We start from the raw sequence: 15,271 nt of genomic DNA, 5'->3' as shown, positions 1-15,271 counted from the left end.
ATACAAAGTCTCTTAAAATAACTCAACTAATCCAAAAACGCAGTGAAAAACATAGCTTTCCATTTAAAATAAGAAAGTTGATAGCGAGTGCCGCCATCTTGAAAATATTTTCATTGAGCAGAACTCTGTGAATTATGGCTATATAAGTACCAATACTTGTAATATTGGGTTTAGACGGAACAGGCTGTATAATAAACTTTTATTAGCATTAACATATATAGCAGAGAGACACATTATAATACAACTTCCCGCTATTCTGAAAAATTATAAGTACGGAAACAAATTACAATAAAGCTTGACAAAGATAACGAAATTCCGTATTCAGGAATAAAAGGCTAAACTGAAACTTTCGTTCATTACGGGGTCACGACTTCCCTAAAAGAATTACGAACGGAAGAGGAACAAACTACAAGTCCAGACACATAAATAAAATGTCAGTTTCAGCTTTATTAAATAATAATCGTCATAAAGTAAAAAATAAAATAGCTACAATAAAACTATCACGCTGAGCGGAGCTGGAGCAAATCAAAGAAGCAACACGTCAATGCAATGCTCTGCCGGCAACGGTACCCAAAAAATAGAAAAAAAACAATAAAAATAATACCCAATTTCCTAATTTCTGAGATATAGGTATAAGTTTTTTATTAGAAAGTTTGGATCGTCAAAAAACTATTTACAGCTAAAAAAATACAGCTTTTGTATAGAAAAGTGTGAAATAAACGGCAAATTCTTAAAGTTCTTTGCCGGCAGCTAGTCCAGACACAAATTGTCTGGGTCGTATCGAAAGATTAAATTAGTATAATTTATAATTGAATAACGAATTCACAAAAGCTCATAAACTATCTGAGGTCCTAAGTCAAAAGGTTACAATTATCAAAGCACAGGGCATAAGTCAAATAAGTGTCCCAATCGGCACAAATTATGGTAATGTTGGTAAAAAGAAATCATGTAATATTCACCAGACAACGTGTAAGCGGAAAGAATGCGTCGATAATATAAAAGGAACAGGGAATACTTCCATATAAATAAGGGCTAAAAAGTAACACATTTTTTTTGCTGGGTGCTGTCTAATCTCACTTTTATCATTAAGGCCAATGTTCCATCGACCAGACAAAAGCATTAACACGAAAAGAACAACCACCTGCTAGCTAATAAAGTGTCAGAGAGGACGATACCCATATGGATGTCACAAAGGGCCGACGAAACACATTCATAATCGCCAACCCAAGTTGTTAGTGACCCAATGGGATCGTCAATATACATTGAACAGTACACAAAATTATCAATTACTCGCATTTATTATTATTATTATTATTATTATTGTCGTTACTCCCTTTGTATTTTTAGTTATTGTTATTTTTTAAGTCTTTAACTTTCTTAACTCGTGAATAACAATAGGAAAACTCATAAACTGTCATTAAAAACTGGTCATAAACTCATTAAACGCAATAAAGAGGGTTAAATAGAAGAACATGTGGAAGATAAAAATCGTACAAAATTACAAAAAAATGATCTCAGCAGAAAAAATTCGTTGTTGAAATAAATATTCAATTACTGGTAAATCAGATTGAGACTAATTGTGGTAAATAAACTAAATCACCCATTTCAGAAATAATACAATCTGACACCTAAATTTTCAAAATAATTTTAGCACCTATGTAAAGTTTCTTTCAAAATACAAGATTTGTTTTATTTTTAATGTATTTTGCGACAAAAAAGGTTTTTTGCTGTGGATTTAAAATGGGAATTCTAAAATTTACATACATTGCCTTGTACTAGGTGATAACATAAATTACTGACGAACTGTTGAATAATTTTTAAAGAGTGTTTTTCTAGTTTTTGGTACTTTAGAAAATAGAAATAGGTAGTAAATTAATTACTAATATTATTTTTTATCTTCGGAAATTTTCCTGTCCCGTCCGTTATTACAACATATTAATGTTGACCTTATTTCTTATGTCGTTAAGCAAGACCAAAAATTGTAATATCCAGAGTCTTTAATAAATAAAGATTTACTGTCTGAATACATTTTTTAGAGTTATTTTTATACTAATTTTGTTGTCCCGTCCGTCATATGTTAACAAAAAGTCGTTAAATATTGCCTTTTTCTTCGGTTTCGTGGTTTCAAAAGTTTCCACAGGTTCCACCATTTACTTCAAAAAAATGTAGTTGTTGGAATTAGTGCTTTTTAAATTAAAAGAATTTTATAAAGATTGTTCAACGATAACAAGATCTTTTTTGTGTCCCGTCCGTCATCAATTTGTATTTCTTTTTTCGGTTCGTATTTAAAATTTTACAAATCTGGCTCCAAATGTATGTTGCAAGAAGTTTGAAAATAAAAATAAAACCTAAAAATTGATGCAAAGCGTCTGTTAAAATGGAATAGCTAAAATGAAATGTTAGAGTTTTGGTTATTTAAACCAAATTTCTTCTGACACCACTTTATTCGAAAAAAAAAAAACAAATAAAAAATTCTTTCTATTTAATATGATAAACCTTTTATAACTTTTTTATTTTTGTTAGACTAAAACATGTCTCTTCTGTAATTGGTTTTTGAATGTGATGTGGCGGATTGGAAAAGACGGAGGATTTACCCTTAGGTTCATAAGCTACCGTATGGTAACAAATGTATCCATACGTTTTAAACAGGGAAGTTATTCCTAAACAATGCAGTTTTTAAATATTATCTCTAAAACTTAAAATAATATACGTGTTCCAAACAGTTGCTTCCAATTTGTACTAAGAGGCTGAATTCTTATATCAATAAACAGAATACACAGAACAAATACTGCTTTTATAATATAGTCTATTTTGTGTTTAAAGACTTTTAGTTAATCTCGTAGTAATTGACTGTTATTACTTGTTCAGTCCTATTAATTAAATCATTTCCTTTTCGTAGTCAGTTTTCACGAAAATTTTCATATTTTTTTATTATTAAAACGTCTCTCAAATAAATTAAATTTAGTAGGAATGTGCCACAGCAGCATGAGACCTTGATAAAATTGTTTTTAAAGTCAAATTTAATGAAGATCTCATTGTTTGATAAATTAAGATTTTTATCATTGTTGCAATTGCTAATCCGTTCGTGTGGTGCTCTTCCATTACCGTTAAAAACTGTTTGAGAAAAAATAAAACCAGGCTTAATAAACTAATCCCCTAAAACCCCACTACTTTATTTAAGCTTAAATGGATTTAAATCGTAACTCAGCTATTGTATATTAAATTATTTTTTTTGGAAATCTTCCAAATCGATAAGGCCCGTCCAGAGCAAGCTCGACCTTCAGAATTTTACGATACTAGTTCAACTGTCAAGTTGGAATCGCCAACAATCTTAAAAGACACCCTATTACGAGCGCATAATTTACAACACCCTAACCGCTGGTACCCCAGCCTCTTCATTCATTCCGAATTTCAGAATTTTACGTAGGCGACTGACTTGCCGCATTTTCAACTCTCAAACGTAATTTTTTGAGTTTGTAACCAATCGTGTATTAGCAATATTATCTTGTAGTTTTATTATTTATAATAGGTACTCATTGCAATTTTAATTTACTTTAAAACTAAACTAACAACACTCTAAAACTAATTAAAAAATATAGAAGAAAAATAAAACTCCGAAACTTGAAATGTCATAGAGAAATCTACGGAACAATGTTTCGAAAGCAAATGATTTTCACTCACTTGTACTTGCATTTATATACCAGTGGCCTGAAAAGGGTTGTTGGGTGTATTTGCTTGACCCATATAACAGACCAAACCAATATTAATTTCCCAAAAATAGGAGTTTAGGAAGTTTACCAAAATCAGTTCTTTACTGAAAACTTGATAAAATGCTCTAAAAACGTAAAAGTAACAGAATTTCCAATTTTTCTCAAAACATGGTAAATTTAACTAAATAGATCAAAGTGACTTCATATTTGAAAAAAAAAAATACATCAATTCTCAGCTTAAAATAATATAATTTTCCACGTAATTAGTTCGCAGTATCATGGAAGCGATGTACTTTTCTAATTGCGCGGCCTAAGTTTTGAACCCAAGGGCTGCCAGTGACTCAAATTCGAGACAAATGATCGTTTTTTCCAGAAAAGAGGTGACAAAGACGTGTTTACAGGGAACTGGCTGGATTATATACCTGGTTTGTTACTCCGTCCCCCAAATATTTAAATATTTATTTATCACCGGAGTAATTAATGACCGACCAATATTATTTCAAATGCGTTCTCATCAATAAACTTTCGTCCTTCGTACCAGAAATAAAAGCAAAACATTTATTTAGGTACCTTGTATTTTTAATGAAATCACAATTCTCATTTATTCAAAAGAATGTTTATCCCAAAGAAATTTTAAAATCTCTGAAATCTTCTCTTATAAGTCTAGCCATGTATTAGACATCTGTTTGCATCGTCAGGGGTGATCATAAATTATGTTTGAAGTCTGGGTCTAATTGTTTGCGGTTACTTTTTATGGGAGAGTTGTAAATTATCTCTTGCTCACTCGATTTTCGATTGCAAATAAGGCTACCTCTGTGAAGGTGTTATTTACAAACGTTTTTTCATCGGACTTGAAATTATCGGGTTAAACAACAAGAATAAATTTATTGGCCATGTTAAAAATTCGAAAAAATCTCTTAAAATGCGTTTTCTTGAAATCCTTAACTTTAGTCAAACTTTCTCTACCTTTATTAGAGTTTGTAGGTAACCTATCGCATATCTAAAATGGCCGATAAACAGGAAAAAAAATCTCTTTTACATGATACCAAGTTTATGAAAACATGTTTGATAGTTTTTGAGGTACAGCGGTAGTCATTTACATTGGAACTCCCATAAGAGATTTCACTCCGGACGGCTCTTACGTTAATAAATAAGTAAACACAAAAATTTACTTGCAATAATTTATTAACCTTTCCCCTCCTCCTCACTTTTCATTCTTTCGTCTTTTACATCATCGTTCCACTCCTGTATCTCACCAGAGGCGAAAAAAATGTAAAAAATCGCCGACGCCACATACCATGCTGCCGCAATTACAAAAACAATCCTCCAAAGGGCCTTATCTGTCTCGTCATAGACCACAACTTGCACCACAAGCGGTGCAATAATGGAGAAAATGTTCGAAGACCCGTTTGTAATGCCCATCAAAGTCCCGGCATGATTTGGGGCCAAATCGATGTGATTGACTTGAAAGCCGCAAAAAACGGCCGCATTGATGCCAACCACAACGATCAAAAGGGCCACTGATAGGTCGGTTTGGTCCTCAGGCACAAAACCGAGCGCTACAAGGGCTAAAGCAGGCCCACAAGTTCCTGAAACCCTTTGTTTGATAAGTGTCCACTGTTTGTAAGTTTTACCAATTGCGTTGAAAATTTTCCGGACGGAACCTCGCGATAAAATTTTGCGGTTGATGAGGTGGTCGGAAATGGGCCCAAAAACAAAACTGAGGACCCAAAGGGCCAGGTAAGGGGCCGCTGACAGTAAACTATTCTACAATAAATATTAAAAATTAATATTTAATAAATGCTAAGTAATAAATAAGAATTTTTTTTAGTAAAATGCGGAGAGTTAGGACACTGAATTTAAATTTTCGATTTTTTTATATAGATTGTTCGTTTTTTCTGGAAATAATTGACAAACTTTTAATACCTACTACGATCCTACATTCATGTATAGAGAGATTGTATAAAAGCACATTGAGATAGAAATCAGAAATAAAACAGAAATTTTTAAAAAATGTTGGCAAAAATTATTTCCCTTTTTCGTTGACTAAACTCTGATGGCAGCCATTGTCTGTTCATCCTTTTTCTTGATACGAACTCCTAATTCTAAAAGACATTTCTTGATAAGTACAAAAAGTTATATCTAAACCCTTCATCATAAAAAAAATTCTGCTAACTTTAAGAAATGGTAATTTTGGGACTTATTTGTTCGATAATGACGCAGGAAATTAGACAAGAGAATTTTTTAAGCTTTCCGTCAATTTATTATGTAACTACCTATTAGCTGTTTCAAAACTATAAAAACGTCAACGTCGCAATTTACCCAATTATTTTTTAAATAAGATTGATAAAAATGTTCTCATTGAAAGTATAAATTAGCTTTTATTTTTTTGAAATACTTGAATAATTTAAAACAGCTTATTTTGAGAGAAAATGCGACGTTACGTTGGTGTTTTTATAGTCTTGAAACAGCTAATAACTAACTTTTTGTGAACAATATCCAAACAGACAATCTCGATGAAATACATCAAATGTAATGTTCACGATACAGTAATTAATCATTAATTAATTATGAAACGAAGACAAATTGCTCCTTTACTGACACGTTTTATTTATTGTTTATTATTACATTTGACGTCATTTCTTTAACCAAATCTCTGTATGGTTTTCTGAAATAAATGCTATTATTTTATTATTATTATTTATTATTTATTATTTATTATTTATTATTTATTATTTATTATTTATTATTTATTATTTATTATTTATTATTTATTATTTATTACAAAAATTTGTCTGAATAATGTTTTGTATACGAAGCCATCAAATTTTAGGAATCTCTATGTATTTACAAATACATAAATCTAATCTAATTTTTTTAGATTTTTTTGCCCGCCTTTAGCTCGTACGTGAATTTTAAATTCCGTTATAAATTATAAAGTTATTGGAATTGACAATTTTGTTACGTTTTTTACAACATCATTTTTTGGGAAATTTAAAACAACGACGGGAAATAAATTTGTGACGGAAAGTAACGCATTTTTTGTAATAAAGTATGTTTTAATTTATCTATTTGTTACTGATAAATAAATATCAACAAATTTCAAAAATTTAAACATAAATATTTGTAATTATTTTATTTTTTAGACAGTATCCCAAAATTATTTAGTTTCCCAGCATTCCATTTGATGTAAAATTAAGTCATTTTCTTTATTTGACAAACATTATTAGATATTATCTTGAAATTATTTTCGACAATAGCCTGGCATAAGTTGTTAATTTTATTGTATTTTTATTTTATTTTATTCGAATCAAGACAGTTTAGACATTAATTTGATCTACGAAAAGAGTTAAAAAATGTTTGCTTAAATTAGTAAAAAAAGTTGGAAAAAGTTAAAAACAAAACCCATAATTTGTCTTTTCTCTTTTTCTCACAGCAATTTCTTAAAAATTTTGAACAATATCAAAGTATCAATTGGTAGCGTAATTAATTCTCTATGGTTTAGAGTGTTTATTTTTATTTTTCACTTGTCTGTAACTTGTTGTTGTTGTGATAAGTGTTAACACTGACACTTCATTCATAATGCATAATAAGCTGAAGCTAACGTTATGACAACAAGGCTACTATTAAAACTAATAAGTATATAAGAAGTTAGAAGTGAATACAGAACAATAAAACGTTATATAAATTATTTCTCGATATTTATAAATCTCAGGAAATTTACAAAACTTGTTGGCCGAAATCCCTTGAATTTGCAAACTATTGCCCTAGAATACAGGTTGTTCAAAAACATTGTTGAGAAACATGTGTAAATTACGGGAAAAATCTAGAAAAAATCCCGAAAGTCATAATTTAAAAAATATGGAGCTAAACTTCTTTAGTTTACATTATTTTCTAATGTTTTTATGTTTCGCACTAAGTAATGGTTCCCTAACAAACGATGAATAATTATTTTTAAATTTACTATCATACCTTAGCAGTTTTTTGAATGAAAAAAATTAAAATTCATCAAAAAAATCACAATTCACATGTAAGCAGTTATGCCCTTGATACTATTTTACTCATCAAGAAATATTTATTTATCGGCCATAAAATTTGAAACACCTGGTATTATTTTTTTACAAGGGTGCGAATGCCAAACTGAAACACCCGGTATATCTTATTCAGAGCATAAAAAATTGGCTAGGTTTAATGTTCAGTGTCCCAACTTTTTGAATATGAGAGTTGGTATTTAGGTAGGTACCTAGTTAGGTAAAATACGAGTAATATAAATGTTAAATAATAATGTTTTTTACATGAAAGTTCAATTTATTTTTTAAATTTAATAATTAAATAAAATTATATACTTATAAAACGTTATACTTACGTATTAGCTGTTTCATAACTATAGAAATGCCAACGTCGCATTTTCTCTAAAAATTTGTTGTTATAATAATTATTCATGTATGCTTCAAAAAATTAATACGCTAATGTAATTTACAATTTCAATGAGAGACCTAATCATATCAACCTTATTTAAAAAAATAATTCGGTAAAATGCGACGTTGGTATTTCTAATTTCTAAAGTTTTGAAACAGTTAATAGGTATTTAACACCCACTTGCTGAGCTGAATATTTGATATTCTAGACATGGACAAAAAATCCATTCCTACAGAAAAATTAGACGGAATGGACAAATTCACTGACCTGTTAAGTAGGAGGAAAAAAGTAAAAAAGTACGTGTAGTGTAGTATTTTTTCTCAAATTTAAATAATTTTAGTATGGTAGAGCTCAGCTCCGTTTGCGTGTGCGTCATCTGACATTTCTGTCACTACGTTTACATAGCAGGGGCATAGCGGTGACAAACTATCAAATATGTTTTGAGGTTACGAAGTGTTTAAATTATGAGTTGTTACAAAAAATACAGATTCACAAAACAAGAACTAATAAACGCAGAATCAAAAACCTAACGAAACGCAAATCACAAAACACAATAAACGAACAGAAAATACTTGCGATTAACACCGATAACACTTTCGACAACCATGCGATGACGTCTATAATTTACTGTCAATGTCAGTTTGACAAATTCGTGACACTTGATGGTGTTGTCGAAGTGCACATGTAAATTAATGTTCAAGGATACCACCCTTAGATAGCCCTTAGCTGTTTAAATTTCCATTGTTTTTGATAATTTTTTATAGCTTTGTGTTGGTAATGAAAAAATGAAATTGATGACGCACACGCAAATCGAGCTGACCGCCACTATAGTATTATCCGTTCACGATTGTTTTAAATTCTCAGCAGGCGTAGATATATTTTTGTTAGGTTGGCCTCAGGTCCTGTTCGGTACTGTCTTTATGACGTTGTCTTGTCAAAAATTCGCTGTATTGTCAGTTCTACTGCTTATTAATTTAAAATGTCGAAAATAATTTCTGTTGATAAGAAATTGTGTATCAAAAGATGCTTGGAAGGATGCAAGAAAGACAGACCCGACTTTTTTAACTAATGATACTGAGTAGAATAACAATAAAACGGTATCCAATTATTTATTTAAAAAACGAAGCAAACTGACAACAGTCCTTGGTTGTCATCAATTATAACCCAAAATAAATTTCTTATGACAACTCACATTACTGCCAAATAAAATGTCAGATTTTCATAGAGAGTCCGAATTTAAAACAATCGTGAATGGTGGTGAACTTACTGTTTTCGCATAGCGGTTTTAATGTTTAGCATTTAGGATTCTACACCTAGCATCTACTAGTTTTACCCAGCAAACATCATTTTTACTTAGAGTTTACTATTTTCACCTAGCGTTTAACTTTCCCATAAAAAATTGACCTTTTGATGCTTGATAACGTACTGATTGCATGTCAAAGTGCATAATCTTGTTCATATAGTTGGGAATTTCGGTCAATAGCGTTGAATATCCCCAGTTTTGTCCAAAATTGGCCACAATTATGGCCCACATGGGCCATGACGTAAAAATAGCCTTCCACGGTGTTGGTACTACTTTATGTTCCTGTTGCCCCAACGTAGCCTCAATGTAAAACCTTTCCTCCTCTGAAATCCCGCGATGTTCAGCTGGGCTATTCGCCCCCAAACCCAGCCACAACCCAACCCAAAGTAGCCCAAAACAGCCAAAAACGTAAAAACTAACCGGCCAGCCCAGCCAACTCGCCGAAATGAGCCCAGTTATGGGCATAGCAATGATAGTACCGAAGGACGAACCCGAATAGACAAACGTGCCCATTCGGGATCGTTCGGGCGTCGGTGCCCATTTCCCTAAAATATTGTGAACCGAGGGGAAAATGAACCCTTGAAATAGCCCTTGCACCACGCGACAGCCCATCACTCCCTTCGAGCCCAAATTATCGGCAACGATGGGTGTCAGCATGCAAACGATGGAGTTTACGGTCATGGCAACGACCAGGAACCATCGCGGGCCATACATTTTGCCAAATTGGCCTGCGAACACCTGGAGGACGACATAGCCCCAGAAAAAGGAGGAGAGGACCACGCTTTTGTCGTCCCAGTTGTAAGTCTGGAAGTGGTGGTTAGGTTTGGTGGTTTGGGCGAGTTTGGGGGCTTACGGGAATGTCGGGATTTGAAGTTGTGTTTTTGTCAGTCATTGCAACTATTGCCACTGAAAGATTGACTCGCATCGCGTATGCTATGGCCAGGAGAAGGAAGCAAAGGGTGACTTGAGTGTGTCTGGAGCCGTACCAACTAGCTGGAAGAGAAATCAATTTCTAGGACAATGATAACATTCCTGGCATTGTGTATTACAATCAGATGATGGTAATAATAATGAATAAATGATTATTAAATTTTTGTTTAGTTTGGAAGGTCATAATTTTTTTTAACATAGTCTTTTGGGACTTTTTGAATACCAAAAATTATCAATTACAGGATGTCTCAGCGATTTTAGAAAGTCGATTACTGACTTTTTTTAAAGTTAGAAAGTTAATATTTGTCTTTACAAAAGCTCTAGAACCCTCTGTATCACCTAAAATTATTTTCGAAAAAGTGTACAGGGTGTTACAGAAATGAGCTACAATACAAACTTGTGTTTTTCTTAATGGAAGAAAGAATTCCATGTTTTGACCGGAAAATAAATGTCCAGTGTTCTTAAAGTCCTGACCTGTCCTGACCTGACCTGACCTGACCTGACCTGACCTGACTTTTTTTAAAGTTAGAAAGTTAATATTTGTCTTTACAAAAGCTCTAGATACTAACCCTCTGTATCACCTAAAATTATTTTCGAAAAAGTGTACAGGGTGTTACAGAAATGAGCTACAATACAAACTTGTGTTTTTCTTAATGGAAGAAAGAATTCCATGTTTTGACCGGAAAATAAATGTCCAGTGTTCTTAAAGTCCTGACCTGACCTGACCTGACCTGACCTGACCTGACTTTTTTTAAAGTTAGAAAGTTAATATTTGTCTTTACAAAAGCTCTAGGTACTAACCCTCTGTATCACCTAAAATTATTTTCGAATCAGTGTACAGGGTGTTACAGAAATGAGCTACTATACAAACTTGTGTTTTTCTTAATGGAAGAAAGAATTCCATGATTTGACCGGAAAATAAATGTCCAGTGTTCTTAAAGTCCTGACCTGACCTGACCTGACCTGACCTGACCTGACTTTTTTTAAAGTTAGAAAGTTAATATTTGTCTTTACAAAAGCTCTAGATACTAACCCTCTGTATCACCTAAAATTATTTTCGAATCAGTGTACAGGGTGTTACAGAAATGAGCTACTATACAAACTTGTGTTTTTCTTAATGGAAGAAAGAATTCCATGTTTTGACCGGAAAATAAATGTCCAGTGTTCTTAAAGTCCTGTCCTGACCTGACCTGACCTGACCTGACTTTTTTTAAAGTTAGAAAGTTAATATTTGTCTTTACAAAAGCTCTAGATACTAACCCTCTGTATCACCTAAAATTATTTTCGAATCAGTGTACAGGGTGTTACAGAAATGAGCTACTATACAAACTTGTGTTTTTCTTAATGGAAGAAAGAATTCCATGTTTTGACCGGAAAATAAATGTCCAGTGTTCTTAAAGTCCTGTCCTGACCTGACCTGACCTGACCTGACCTGACTTTTTTTAAAGTTAGAAAGTTAATATTTGTCTTTACAAAAGCTCTAGATACTAACCCTCTGTATCACCTAAAATTATTTTCGAATAAGTGTACAGGGTGTTTCAGAAATGAGCTACAATACAAACTTATGTTTTTTTTAATGGAAGAAAGAATTCCATGTTTTTACCGGAAAATAAACGTCCAGTGTTCTTAAAGTAATTCAAATTTTGTTGTTATGTTTTGCTCTTAAATTAAAATTAAGGAAAAATTTCGGAAATTCTACAAGAGAACGATTAATTACATCTGTAAATATTTTGATTTGAAAGCTAAGACTTTTCAATGAGCCAAACTATTTTTTTGTAAAACGTTATTCTGATTATGATTAACTGAATAACAAAAAAAAAATGAATTCGTACAGTAAGAACCACGAACTGGTTTTCTTTTTAATGTGTATTTAATCTTACACACTCCATTTCAAAAAGCCAAATTCAAAAATAAAAAAAATGTGTTCCCCTATATAGTTTTTCTAAAACCACAGATGTGGAACAGTGGCTTCTACCTTTATTTGCTTGCCAAGTTGAATAAACAATATAGATGTAAATTGTTCTTGGTACTTTTTATTTTTTATATTGTCTTTGTCATATTTCTTATTTTCATAGTACTATTAAGTATTGTTTTTATTTGATTTCGTAATATATTGTATGTAAAAATTAATTTTATTTTTTTACTTTGTTTATGACTAGAGTTCGGACTTTTTAGCACAAAAAAGCCAAAAATAAGCTTAATATTTAAGCTGTAATATGCATAAAAAAGCACAAAAACTGAAAATATGCCTAAAAATATGCTCAAAACTTTTTCACGAAAACATCTGATTCAGTGCTATTTAAAACAAATTTATTTATAAAAAGTTAAATAAAAACAAAACTTTACGAAGTAACTAATTAGTACCCATTAGCTGTTTCAAAACTATAAAAACGCCAACGTCACATTTTTTTGATAAGAATAATAAAATGATAAAATAGTTATTAATGATTAGATTTCTCATAGAACGTATAAATTACATTGGCTATTATTCTTTTGAACTGCATGAATAATTTATAACAGCTAATTTTGAAGGAAAATGCGACGTTGGCGTTTTTATAGTTTTGAAACAGCTAATAGATGTTTGATTTTTTCACTTTGTACTTTAAAAATGAAAAAAAAATTCAAAAATATTTTTTTCGAAATTCCATTTAGTCTCGCGAGTTATTACAATAAATTTTTATGGCACTCTACTATGGCAATTTTTTGGTAAAAAGTTAAACTCTAAAAATGACTTCTAATTGAAATATTATTCCTAAACCAGTGTTTTTTTTTTAATTAAATTGTTAAAGTTGCCTTGAGAGCTCATTATTAAGATTTTCCAAAGTTGGAGAAAGTAGTTGTATTCAGGGAGTATTTTGATTCGTCAAAATTGCCTCAAAATGACAAAAAATCAAAACGTCAATTTTTTTGCAACAATTAATACTAAAGCCAAAAAAACTGTAAAAACTTGTAAATGTTAAAAATTAGCATAAAACTTGCACAAAAAAAGGTTTTTTAGCATAAAAATGCCAAATTAGAAAATAAACATTAAAAAATTGGCTTATTTGAAGCAGATAAGCTTAAGTTGATAAAATCACTGCTTATTAAAATAACGGATAGCAAAATGCTCGGAATCCGTACCTAATTTATAATGATCGAAATTTAATTTTGTTAAGCCAACTAAAAATTCCAAGCAATACTAACGAGAACTCAGGTAAAAAATCATTACATTATCACTAATTAATTAAGGATCAGAAATTAGACAAGTTATTATTTTGGTGTCCGGGGCTGAAAAAAAAATCAGTGACAACCCTAAACACCCTACATTTAGAATAAAATATCTTTTGTGTAACCAGATAGTTAACTGTTAATGTTTTTAGAAACACAATTTTAAAAACCGGGTGTTCCATTTTAAATTTTTAACTTATTTAACTTGCAACAAATTTTATTTTTATCTTCTTGATTACTATGAGCTAAAAAATTATATTCTTACAGTTTCTTCATTAAAGTGGTGAAAGTGCTACTTTTCTAATACTCTTGGTTCTTTTGTAATACATTGTTTTAATCAAATTATTTCAAAAACTACGCAAAATCGACCAATAACAATTTAGCGTAAAAATATCAATGTTAAAAACTACACCCAAAAAAAAATTATTAACATTTTAACGTTTTTAACAATAATGGATGTTTACAACTGGATGGGACAGTCTGTATATAAGTTAGGTTTACTTCAAAAACAGTTAATTGTGTTGTTTGTTTTAGACCATTAATTTAATTTAATTCGTAAACTTTATCAGTTAAACCGATTATTATTGGTGTGTTTTTCTTATCACCGGCATTTGTTTGAAAACGTAAACTCGTAACAATACCAAATCGATGAAAACAATTTAGTCTTGAATTTGTAAAGGACAATGTTATCGCGATTAAGCGTTGTTAGGTGCCAGTGCTTAATTAAATTATTTTTCAATAAAAACATAAGGAATGTTTGTGGAAAGTTTTTTAACAAAGATAAAAAACGATAAAAATGTGACAAACCTGGAGCTTGAATTTCTTCATTTTGGGCCAGTTTTTGGTTAGTCGACATTTTATTTTAACGTTGATACGGACTGGATGTTTACAAGACACTGATTTCGAACTCATTGAAGAGATAATTTTTATAAAAAAATCGAAATGTCGAATGGAAAAATTCATCATCCTCAAATCAAGTACCGATTATTAATCGTCTCTTTATCAATGTGGGTTTTCTTAAGTATTGGAAACCGTGAAAGACATGTTTTTTTAAGGACGTCGTAAATAAAGCTAAAGTTCAAGATAAAAGAGCAATGGGGGGTCTGCGCCCCTGCACCCTGAAAAGGGACGAATATGGAAAAGCTTGAGTTGTTTCGTTTGACTTGTGACCATTGGGGTCAATTTATTCTGTTAGTTTCCGCCCTGTCTTACAACACATGTTGTTTTTTGGTCTTTTGCCCAAAAAAAAAAGCGCAGGGTAGGCTCATAGTCAGTAGTTTTTACTTCTTTATGCAAAGAACAATTGTAGAAAAACTTCCAAGTTTTTACTTTTACAAACAATTAATTGAGATACCACTAGCCGTATTCAAAATAATACGTGTATATCTGGTTGCATAGCCCAACCGTTAAAAAAATTTAAATCTTTTTTATAGAATTTGCATTAATACCATAGAATAACTATTTCCTAATACAATGTAAATGAATAATGATAATGATATTTGTTTTAACTTCGCAGATACATGTAAAATTAGACATAAAAATGCGGAAACGTGTTGCATTTTTTTTTGTAAATTGCTGACTAGGAATACCACAGGGTATGCTCGTTTATCCGGTTGTGCAATAACTACGTTTTTATTGCACCAACAGGCGTAAGCAAAACGCGGAACAAAAAATTCTGGTTCACTAAAATTAGGACAGTTAT

The 15,271-nt window shown here is 31.3% G+C and overlaps 1 protein-coding gene across 2 annotated transcripts; it reads right to left on the bottom strand.

Moving 5' to 3' along the window:
* Positions 1-4,877: 4,877 nt before the first annotated feature.
* Positions 4,878-14,505, bottom strand: LOC659189 (putative inorganic phosphate cotransporter). 2 transcript variants are annotated; one of them, XM_965516.4, is made up of 5 exons: positions 14,377-14,505; positions 10,286-10,425; positions 9,556-10,236; positions 5,345-5,477; positions 4,878-5,299 (listed from the first exon to the last, which is right to left on the bottom strand). In XM_965516.4, the coding sequence occupies exons 1-5, from the start codon at positions 14,423-14,425 to the stop codon at positions 4,896-4,898; spliced, it is 1,407 nt and encodes a 468-aa protein (XP_970609.1). In that variant the 5' UTR covers positions 14,426-14,505; the 3' UTR covers positions 4,878-4,895. The 2 variants fall into 2 exon arrangements, with proteins under 2 accessions (XP_970609.1, XP_015838016.1); XM_015982530.2 differs by having other exon boundaries at positions 10,286-10,444; positions 14,377-14,470.
* Positions 14,506-15,271: the final 766 nt, after the last annotated feature.

The sequence above is a fragment of the Tribolium castaneum genome, chromosome 6 (genome assembly GCF_031307605.1).
Source record: "Tribolium castaneum strain GA2 chromosome 6, icTriCast1.1, whole genome shotgun sequence".
NCBI lineage: Eukaryota > Metazoa > Arthropoda > Insecta > Coleoptera > Tenebrionidae > Tribolium > Tribolium castaneum.
Note: the sequence above shows the minus strand (reverse complement) of the source record. Positions and strands in the feature narration are given on the sequence as shown.

Coding starts and splice junctions, on each gene's coding strand:
- LOC659189 (XM_965516.4), bottom strand. CDS start 14,425: ATGTCGACTAACCAAAAACTGGCCCAAAATGAAGAAATTCAAGCTCCA. Junction 10,237..10,285: donor CTTCAAATCCCGACATTCCC/GTAAGCCCCCAA, acceptor CACCACTTCCAG/ACTTACAACTGGGACGACAA. Junction 5,478..9,555: donor TGCACTTTGACATGCAATCA/GTACGTTATCAA, acceptor TATTTATTGTAG/AATAGTTTACTGTCAGCGGC.